General features: G+C 32.3%; 1 protein-coding gene across 1 annotated transcript; it reads left to right on the forward strand.

Moving 5' to 3' along the window:
• Positions 1 to 3,495: 3,495 nt before the first annotated feature.
• LOC120082149 (dolichyl-diphosphooligosaccharide--protein glycosyltransferase subunit 1B) lies at positions 3,496 to 8,786 on the forward strand. The gene is made up of 9 exons (XM_039037395.1): positions 3,496 to 3,654; positions 4,114 to 4,158; positions 4,268 to 4,899; positions 5,112 to 5,259; positions 6,781 to 6,960; positions 7,061 to 7,129; positions 7,285 to 7,374; positions 7,827 to 7,977; positions 8,445 to 8,786. Exons 1-8 carry the CDS (start codon positions 3,541 to 3,543, stop codon positions 7,953 to 7,955), a joined length of 1,407 nt encoding a protein of 468 aa, XP_038893323.1. The 5' UTR covers positions 3,496 to 3,540; the 3' UTR covers positions 7,956 to 7,977; positions 8,445 to 8,786.
• The last annotated feature ends 2,855 nt before the right edge of the window (positions 8,787 to 11,641 follow it).

Genomic DNA, 11,641 nt, shown 5'->3' on the forward strand with positions numbered 1-11,641 from the left:
CGCAGATAGCTACTATTAGAGATAACAACTGATAATTGCTATCAGTTATTGTAACGACCCGACCTTTTAAGTACTCTAATAAGGGTCGTTACTCATAATTACACATTTCCATTCAAAACATTTTGACCATTGAGGAAAATAAATTTCATTAAAATAATAAAGATAGTTTTCCAAAATAAATAACAAATAAGTAAAACCTTTATTTGGGGCCCCCAAAATAATGAAGAAAAAAATAACTTAAACAAATAAAATTTTGACCAACATCGAGTTTCAAATCAAAACTTTTAAATAGCTTGAAAACGTAAACTGAGCGGAAGTGATTTACATGTCCCATATGGCACGATCACAGGTCCCTCTTGTCACCCACCGGTCCGTTCATATCCTTACCTGAAAAACATAAATTAAGAAAGGTTGAGTATAAAAATACTCAGTAAGTGATCCCATTATCGGGATCAGGCTATGCATCCACGAGCAGAGAATGATGACCCGTGACTCAAACAACTACATCGGTTTTAGATGATGAAAAAAAATCAAAAGACGTACTGTCTTGCCTTGACACACATGTCTAGCGGCCCGTAGGCACACCGTTAAACATGAAAAATAACATGAATGTGAACCTGTCGATTCACGCATGTCTAGCGGCCCGTAGGTACACTGTCAAACATGGAAAATAACATGAACGTGAACCTATTGAGTCACGCATGTCTAGCGACCCGTAAGCACACCGTCAAACATGAAAATAATATGAACGTGAACCTGTCGACTCATGCATGTCTAGCAGCTCTTAGGCACACCGTCAAACATGAAAATAACATGAACGTGAACCTGTCAACTCACGCATGTCTAGCGGCCCGAGGCACACCGTCAAACATGAAACTAAACCCGTCAGTCCTCTGAAATAAAACATGCGTCAAAGAGAGATAGTAAACTACACTATTGGTCTAATCATGCATCATATACATAATTTCAGTACTGATTAGAAATTCGAACATGCTCATAATACTTATAACTGTCATGCAACAAGTATATCATAACGACAAAATCATGCTTCTAGAGTCCATTAATTAACTTTATAATTCTAATCTAGGTCGTCTGGCACAAAGACACCGGTAACAGTACCACTTACCTCAACTTGGTCACAAAAGTCCACGCAAATAATTCCTTAAAACCTTTGGAAAACTTGAATCAACCTAAAGTTGTGGCTTGGTCCAAGACAAATTCCAAAACTTGATTCAATTAGCCAATCTGATCAAGAATTAAATCCAAAATCAATAACTTAATTTTCCCACCATTACTCTCAATCCAAAAGAATGACTATCAATTTTCTGCAAAACGAAAAATGGTCTCTAGCTTGATGGTCAATGCCTCAAAACTTCTAAATCTTGAATCTAAGTTTCACACCAAAAAGAGGTTACTAATTTAATCCAAAATCAAATGGGTGAATTTCACCTCCCAAATTATAAGGAAAATAAGTTTTACCCAAGGTTTATCTATTCCAGCAAAGATCGGGCAGTGGTGGCTAATGACACAACGGCTCGTGGCTACCATAGACAGGCAGTGGGTGTTGCTGTCGGATGGCATAAATTGTTTAAATTAGCTGCTAGTAGTGAGGGTCTTGCATGAGGAGGGTTTGCGAGAGTGAGAGAGAAGGGGAATTTCTAGTTTTACAGATTTTATTTAGCAACAATTACGAACAAACCATATCTTTAAACAACGATCCAACCGTTCAAAATGAAACTCTATATGTCTCAAATAGACTGACCAAATTTGAGCACGATCCAACTGTTCAAACTTTAGCAATCAACAATTTTGTGGAAGCTGTCGCTGAAAAACCAAATTGCTTTCTCCCCGATTTTTTTTCCTCCTTTCACTCTCATTTAATTTCGAAAAATCTCAATTCTTCTATTTTTTTTTTCAAATTTTGAAAAGATAAATGAAATATTTTATCACAACATCTCCAAAATCTCTAAAGATTCTATTCAATTAATAAATCAATTAACTTCTCAAATTATCTTAATTTAGGGTTCAAAAATCAAAATTAAATGGCATAAGATCCATCGATTTGATACAAATTAAATCCTTCCAAATATTTAAATCAATTCAAAACCACATGAAATTAATTATCTCCTTAATTTATTTTTTTTAAGTTTTCCCTAAAATCCAAAATCAAAGGGAAGCAAAATTCAATATTTTCAAGATAATTAGTTCGAATATCTAATCAATTAAATTCAATTTAACAAATAAATTTTTTTCAATTATTTTAATTTAATCCCAATTTTTCAAATGAAAGGGAGATTTATACTCAATAATTTTAGATAATTAACTTACATTTTCCTGAAATTCGGGATGTTACAGTTATCTTTTTTCAATTCGAGAAATGTGCTATTAGTTGCTATCATTGATAGCTATTATTAGTGATGTTACTGTTAGTTATAGCTTTCAATTTGAGAAATGGGCTATCAGTTTCTATTACTGGTATATTTTTTAAAATCAATGATAGCCAAATAGTGGCCATTGCGGATATGTTTCTATTAATGGTAATGATTTGATACTTTTTGTTGTTTGAATTTGTTGATACATGTAGTGTGTTTATTTGTATATCGTTATTGATGCAGATAGGTATAAAATGATATCTTTCTACATTGATAGTCATAAAGGATATCATTGATAACTACTGTCAATGATATATTTCTATTGCTATCAATGTAAATGATATCACTGATAGTATTTATGTATTATGTAATGTAGTATTTGAGATTAAATGACTCATTGAGATTGGTTGATGTGCATAAAAGTTTTCATTGATAGCATGATATCATAGTATCATTGATAACATGCTATCTAAGATAACATGTTATCAGTGATACTACCGATAAACTCTATACTCTTAAAGTCCTAAAAAAAATATTGGCAAGTTTGATAACGTTCTCATTTCTCATTTTCTTGATAAATAAACTTATTTAATAAGTATTATCATTTTTTATTTCAAACTTTTAGTCAATGTTTCTAAAAATGGTGCAAACTAAAGGACTAAAAAAAAGTAGTGTTTTTTAAATCCGTTTTCATTTGCTATTTATATTTAACGTTTCGTTATAATAATCAAACTTGATGATTGGTTTGTTGATGCTAAGTCACTTATGAGTTAGACACTTTCAAGTTCTGGGTTTAAAACTCAGTCTCGTAATTCTTTTTAGAAAGAAAAAATAAATAAAATAAAATAATTAGAGAAAGGAAATAAAAAGTAAAAAAAAAATTGGAGAAAGAAAATAAAATAAAAAATGAGAAAATAAAACAATGAATAAAGGAAAAAAAGGTGGAAAGAAAAGGAAGAAAAAAAAAAATATTTTTTAAAAAAGGTAAAATTGAAAATTAGAAAGAAAAAAAATCAATAGTGGAAGTTTTTTGGGTAGGTTTATATGTATGAGCTCATGTAGCCCAAAATATGGCACCCGGCCCGGCCCATCACGTGGAGTCTTGTAGTGTGTTAGTTTGATGCAGGTCGTTGAAAATTTTGGTTGAACCGTAGAAGACGAAGTGGCCATGGAAACTCAGCCGAAAGCTCGACTAGCCCTAGTCTTCTCGATCATCGCTCACCTCTCGTTGCTCGCGTGCGCTTCTTCTCATGAGCTTCAGATCGTAAACGCAGAGAAAAGAGTGAGATTTCTATCTCTCATTTCCTATGATAATCTGTAATTCTTAATTGTTCGGTTTGAAGTTGTTTTGGTGGCGGCAATTTTCTTCTCTGCACTTTATTCCGCTTCTGGATCGGACCTCTGTTGAAATTTCAATTGAGAGGTAAAAGGAATTAAAGGAATTAAAGGAAGTAGAGTGGAACGGCATATTCATTTGGATGTTTAGTTTAGATATGGATCTTATTCTCTCAGTTTGTTGACAGTTAAGATGAGCCAATGTGAACTAATAATGGCGTCATATTTAGTGAATCTTTTTAATGATGATCTTGGAACCCCAGCGGTATGTCAATGTCTGAATTCTTGATACAAAATGTAACGATGACCGGGAATAATTTCGTAAATGCATGCTCGAATTATTTCCGCCAATACCTCCTTCTGTTGTTTGTTTTCGGTATGCTGAACCGTTTCCATTATTGTGCAGATTGACTTGACTTCTCACATCGTGAAGGTTTTCCTTACTTTGAAGGTACCTTTTCTCTGTTCCTATCTGAATGGAATAACCCCAGAACCCCTCTTGCCCTGTAAATGTTTTTCCAGATGCATCTTATTGTATTCTTTTTCAAAAAAATTTTAAGGTGGAAAATACTGGAACGGTGCCGGCTTCAGATGTTCTTCTTGCTTTTCCACCCACAGAATTTGATCGTCTGTCATTAGTAAGGGCTGCTATTGCTACTGGAAAAAAGAAGAAAAGATCTTATGTTCCCCTTGATGTAAAACCAACTGAGCTATTTGATGCACCTAATGGAGCTAAAGGTTTCTCTATATCTTTGCTCAATCCACTAAGTCCGGGAGCAACTGCAACGTTTGAAGTCCTTTATATATCTACTCACACTCTTAAACCTTTCCCGGAAGAGATTAGTCAATCTGAATCTCAGTTGGTTTATTACCATGATAGTGCATTTATATTGTCACCCTATCATATTAAACAGCAGGCAACTTTTATTAAGACCCCAAGCACGAAGGTTGAATCATTTACAAAGCTGGAACCCACTAACCGTGTCAGCAAAGAAATTAGATATGGACCATATGAAGATCTCCCTCCTTATTCATTTTCACCCATTCTATTACATTTTGAGAATAATCATCCATTTGCTGTTGTTGAGGAACTTGTGCGTGAAGTAGAGATATCTCACTGGGGCAGCATTCAGATTACTGAGCATTACAAGTTGGCCCATGCTGGTGCTCGACACAAGGGTGTTTTTTCGAGGTAAGTTTTTATTTTATTTTTTTTAAAAAAATTCTAATATCATAGCACTTCAACGTTAAAGCTGTTGAATGTTTATAGAAAAACATGGTAGCTTCTTGTTCTTCTTGCTGGCCAATAACCATTTATCATAATAATGATCCTTCCCCAATTCTTATACGTTTTTGCATCAGATTGGTATATCCGATTATTGTTTGTGATCTTCCTTTTCTCAGGGTTGAATATCAATCTAGACCATCTCTTAGCGGAGTTTCTTCATTTCGGCATCTACTTGCAAGATTACCCCCTAAAGTTCACTCCGTTTACTACCGAGACGAGATAGGAAATATATCATCATCACACCTGCGCAAAGATTTTCAGAAGGTGATCTCAACCCTTCTATATTCCAAAACTTTCTTGCTGTAAAATGGATGATGTTGGGAACTTATGGGAATATGTTTATTTATTTATTTTGGCATCCATGAGTATCTGGGTTAGCTCACACACACCTCAACTAATCTGACAGGACAACCCGCCTGACCCTACAACATTTGGATATCAAGAAAACTCTAGGATATTAAATCTTAGGTAGGTGGCAATCATTGATTGAACCCATGACCTCTTAACCCTTTATTAAGGTCATGCTCCTCTATTTACCACTAGGCCAATCCATGATGATTTAATGAATATATATTTATCTTATCACCATGTTAGATTCCATGTTTTGTTGTGGACTTTGATGGTGAAGTTTTTTCTAATTCCTCGTTAGGTTTTATTTGCCTTGATTTGAGGTCTTTCTTGGGGTTCAAAGTTCATCCCCCAATGGCGTTGAACCTTTAAAAAAGAATAAAAATGAGATTACTACGTTTCATGATATAACTAGGATAGAACTTTCTAGTTTCAATAATTAGGGATTGGGGAAAAAGCATTCTGTTATTAAGTGATTATGTGTTCCATGATTTGGAAAAAGGTTGCTAGAAGTTTTGATTGAAAAATTTTCTTTCTTCTTATAATAGACATGGGTTTATAGAGGAATTATAAATTAGGAATGCAAGTATGTTGGGATGAAATTTGCGGGAATGAGAATAGAAGTTCTGAATAGTCTTTAAATTTATTTTGCCAAAAGAAAATTGGAATAACCACAACAACTATTCATTATTGTTTGTTAGAAAATCAAGTTCAATTAGTATTGGAATTTTGGACCAATAAAAGTAGTCAGAGAGGGTACCCCCCCGCCCCGGGGGGAGTTATGGAAGTAGTGAGAGAAATCAATTTGAGTTAGAGGAAAGGGAGGTGAAATTCACATGAATATGAGAATGGGAAGGAACTTATCGAACTAATCCCCTAGAAGAGAGATTATTAGGTCAAGGTAAGTTTAATAAGTTAGGCAATCACCTATCATTCTCAGCTACAACCAAAGAGCAGGAATCAGAATAAGACAGACTGAGAATCATCATTCACATTTCTGGAAAATAATGACACCAGTTCAATATTTTATAATAGTGATGTATGAAGATGATACCAAAATAGGAGAAAGCAACAAGTGAAATCTTTTTGTTTCTGGCAAATTTTTTAGGTTCACTCAGTATAGTAAACATCATAATTTCATCAGAAATGACAGTTTTTAATCAGGACGGTGTTCTTTCTGATAAGTGGCATATTTCAATTTTCTAGTTGGAAATGGAACAGTAAACCAAGGATTTTACTTCCTAAGGAGCTTTCAAATTGTGGTATAAATAATAGAAATCTAATGTTGTTTGAATCTAATAATAGAATTTTAATGTTGTGTGAATCTTACATCTGTAATAACTGAATAAACATTTTTTTTATTATTATTTAATCATTTGAAATATCTTGGTTTGTTATGCCTATATAATTAAACTTGAAAGGTTTTATGTTTTGCAGTCTGAACTTGAAATTGAACCACGGTATCCTTTGTTTGGTGGATGGAAAGCTACTTTTGTCATTGGTTATGGGCTACCGTTGCAAGACTTCCTTTTTGAGTCTCCTGATGGCAGACGGTACCTAAACTTTACTTTTGGTTGTCCTCTTACTGAAACTGTGGTTGACAAGTTGACCTTGAAGGTTGGTCTAGCTCTGTGATACTAGATTCTTCCTTTATCTGATTTCATTCTTGCGTTACTTGTATGACACTGTCCCGACTAAACGACTTTATCTGTTCCAGATTGTTTTACCAGAGGGATCCACAGGCCCTACTGCCGTGGTTCCCTTTCAGGTGGAGCAACACCTAGAGGTAAATGTTTCTAAAATTTTGTTGCCGGAGCATGACTGAGAGGCTCATTTAGTATTGACTACAGATTTGCACATTCGCTGAGTTGTGATTGGAAAATACTAGTTTCCATTTATCTACTACACCATTAAACCAACATTTTATCTCGATCTCTGCAGAAGAAGTACTCGTATTTGGATGTTGTGGGAAGGACTGTGGTTGTGCTAGAAAAGAAAAATGTAGTCCCTGAACATAACTCTCGTTTCCAGGTAAGCTGCAAAATGTAGATGCATTTTTACCTGTGGGATGTGAAGTTTTCGTCTATTTAAGAACTCATTTGGTAATCATTTGGTGTTTGGCTTTTAGTTTTTAGAAATTTAGCCTATAAATACCTCTTCCACCTCTAAATTCCATGCTTTGCTATCTACTTTTTACCAATATTTTCAAAAACCAAGTCAAATTTTAAAACTAAAAAAAGTAGTTTTTAAAAACTTGATTTTGTTGTTAGAATTTGGTTAAGAATTCAACTCTTGTACTTAAAAAAAAAGAGGCAAACCATTATAAGAAATGAGAGAAAATAGGTTTAATTTTAAAAATCGAAATGGTTGCCAAATGATGCCTAAATAACTCTATTTGTTGGGTCATTCTTTTTCTCTAAGTACGGATCAGCTTGTTGCTTTCTCATTCCTTTTATTTAGAAGATTCCCTTTTCTTTTGGCAGGTCTATTACAGTTTCAACCCAATATTCATGCTGGCAGAGCCATTGATGTTGGTGTCTGCATTTTTCTTCTTTTTCGTGGCTTGCGTGGTTTATTTACACATTGATCTTTCCATTAGCAAGATGCCTTAATTTATCATTGCCAACTCCAAAGGTCCGTTTGCACTACCTTATAGGCAATTTTAATTTCATTATTAATAGGTTATTATTTCTGTGTTAATGGAATTTTATCGACTTCATGCAACTTTTTCCCAACTTGACTGATTAATACATATTTCTTCGATCAAAATGTTACAAGCTCAATTCTCTACCCATGCCTACTGAACTAAAAAAAAAAAAAGACAGAACTTCCTTGATTAATTGTACCTGAACTTTGGCATGATTTTCATCAATACGACATTTAAGATTAGATTATTTTGTTCGGATGCTTACAACAAGATATGGGAGTCGGCGAGTCGCTTTGTCTGGGCTTACTATTATCATTTGTGACAACAAGATTAGGATTGTGAAAATTGCTCTCTCTCTCTCTCTCCCTCCCTCTCTCTTTTTAACTGTGATCAAAGCACATCAGCAATACTATATTAAAGAGTAATCTCAAACTCACTCTTTTCTTACTTGCAGGGAAAGATGGAAGATAGTGAAAAAATCATGGAATATTTGACTAATGAGGGAAACATAACCTTGTAGAAAATTTTGGATTCCATGGGCCAGCCCTCAGGTTTTGCATTGTTATATTATTGGGTTGGTTAGTCTATATCTGTTGGGCCGAAAGTCCAAACATCTCTTTACCATTAGGACTTTAATTCACGGCAGCCTTAACTTTCATTTGGACTTTAATTTAGGGTTAGATTTCGAAATGGCATTTTTATACGAATTTTTCATATAAAACTATTTTCTATAATTCTTTCTTTAGTCTTCATTTGCTATAATTAAAGAATAAAAGATATTACTTAATGGTTCTAATCTATCTGATATCACATGTTTAATAATTGTTGAAATATTGTTATAAAATTCAACTCTGCCCTTTATTGAAAATTTTTATTTTAAACTTCAACTTTGAAATTGTTTTAAAAGACTCTTGGAGACTTTATTTCCCATAAAAATGATGAATGAAAAGCTGGCAGTCCACTCAATGTTGAAGAAAAATATTATTTATGTACATTGGCGTGAGAGTTGTTAAATATTAATTTTGTAAATGATGTACTTGATGTCACGTTGAAGTTAATAGTAACAATGATCTTAAATTGAACTTGAGTTGTAAATAATGTAATGTACACATTCTAAGTCTTACAATTTCATGTTGAGTCAATTTATGTCTCATTTAATTTGTTAGAAAAACTCTTCAAAAATATATTTTCAAAAATAATTTCATAGTTCAAGGGTTAGTAATAGTATGAAAGCTTATGTAATTATGGTGCTTATCTTGTCTTTTCCTTCTTTTATTTCAGATGTTGTCACTATTATAAAAGGTTTGTCTGCGTATGATGGCCCATGGTACGACATGTAGCCCAAATATGCCATTCAAAATCCACCGACATGTCGGTTTAATCTCTCTTAGATTTTGTGGATTATTTGGTTGAATGCACTGTTCTACCCTGTTACAAAACATACATATTACCTTCCTCGTATCACTCACGTGAGATTATATATATATTATATATATATTGTAAAACGGAAACACACATAAGAAAAGAAATTTTTGTCATCAAACTCTTTTTAATACCTCTAGCTAGAGCAATTATCGGCCTCTTTATGGTAATAATAATACCAAAAAATCAACTGAAGGACCATACAACCAAATTTGAGGCTTTAAAGTGAATGAAACCTATTCATTTGAATAAATACAGATCATGTCAACTACCTCAATTTTGAGTGTTAATTTGGATCTTCTCCTTTTTCTTCAACCTACTAGATTAAATAAAATGTTGATGTCGATGAATATATATTTATAAAAAAATATAAAATAAAAATGTTGAAAAAGTATTCAAATTAACTAATAAATATTTTACACTTTCGAAATAAGTTAAAATGCTTATTATCAATATCACATCCACATTAATAAAATTTTGTTGCTTCTTTTGAATGCTTCATCAATTCTCTACTATGTAATGAAATATCCCGTCAACATGTTCTCAATTAAGACCAGAAATTAAATTTAAGCTATTGGGTGAGTGAATTGGACAATAAATGACATTGCATAAATTTATTAGAACTTAGAGGGCTCAAAGGTTGAATCTCAACAACCCTTAAAAAACAAATCTCTTTTAATTTTAATGTTACAATAAATTCACTTCTTCCTTCATCTTTTCTTTGCATTCATTCTTCATGTTTGTATACAACTAACTTAACAATAAGTTTTCAAAAAATAAAATAAAAAATCAAATGATTTGTTGAAATCCAAATTAATCACTCAACTAGTGAAGTAACCACCTCCTAGAAGAACTTGGATATTTTCTGAGCTTCAACTATAGGAAATAATAATTAATATCCATAGGTTTGGGTTCTCCCTCTTCAATCATCATATTTAAATACTTGATTCATAAATCACAACGTGGGCACTGGGGACGATTTTGCCCTTTCTTCTTATTATTTTTAAGAATACAAGAACAATTCAAGACCTGACAGCCCTAGCGGAAATCATAAAATTCATAGTATTAGATTGACAACAAGAAATTAACCGAAAGAGGGGGAAAAAAAAAAAAAAAAAAAAAAAAAAACTGAGGTAGAATACACGCAAAGACTTTTTCCTATAAACAAACACATCAAATAATAATAGGACTAAAATACCATTTTAGTTACTTTTGATCGTCGAAATTTAGTATATACTTTCAATAATTATTTAATTTAGTCATTCAAACTTGATTTTTATTGAAATTGGTTGAACAATAATAAAAATTTTCACGCAAGAAAAGATTGATATACTTTCAAAATCTATAAAAAAAGAAATTCCAACAATAAACCAACAACATAGACCATTTTTCAAATTTTATTAAATGTACAATGATTAAATTTTAACATTTCAAACTGCAAAGTATGCAAAGTATTGAATCATAATGATATATTAATCTAATAATAATAGTAATCTCGAAACATATTTACATATTATATTTCTTTTTAAGAAAATTATTATTACTGCTTACCTAATTTCGATGAAAATTAAATAATCGGTTCAAAGTTCTCTATCTTCCTTGATGGCCTAGTTATCGGCAGATATTATGGTAGGCTCCCTCAATTTCATAAAATCCTCCTCCAATCCCTCGCATCCACGTGGCAAAATCGCGTCACCCCTCCCCCTAATATGACTTCCAAATTAGTTGACTTTTGACTATTTATATGATACCATGCAACCCACTTTGAAATATAAATACAAATACAAATACCACTCCTCTTCTTTTCTTACTTTCACATGCATACATTTGGAAAATATAATCATCATGTAAAGTCGTCGTAGATTGATTTCATATATAAAATAACGACCATGATCTTTTAACGGTTATCTTTCATTGAATTATTGTCTGACATAAAAGAAGAAAAATGTCAAACTATATATAGAAATAGCAAAAAAAAATATTAATAAACTTCTATCAAACTCTATCACATAATATTAAATTTTTATTATTTTGTGTAAATAATTTTTTTATAATCTTCCTTTTCTATTTTTACTTATCAAAAACCATATTAAAAATAAAAGTTCGCATTTGATATAAAATGATGATAATTAATTAGTAAATACACCCTAAAAATTCAAAAAAATAATTTATGGTAAATTCCTCCAATTTGCGTACTTGAATGGGCTAATGGATTAAAAAGTAAATGTG

This window comes from Benincasa hispida, chromosome 7 (genome assembly GCF_009727055.1).
Source record: "Benincasa hispida cultivar B227 chromosome 7, ASM972705v1, whole genome shotgun sequence".
Lineage (NCBI taxonomy): Eukaryota > Viridiplantae > Streptophyta > Magnoliopsida > Cucurbitales > Cucurbitaceae > Benincasa > Benincasa hispida.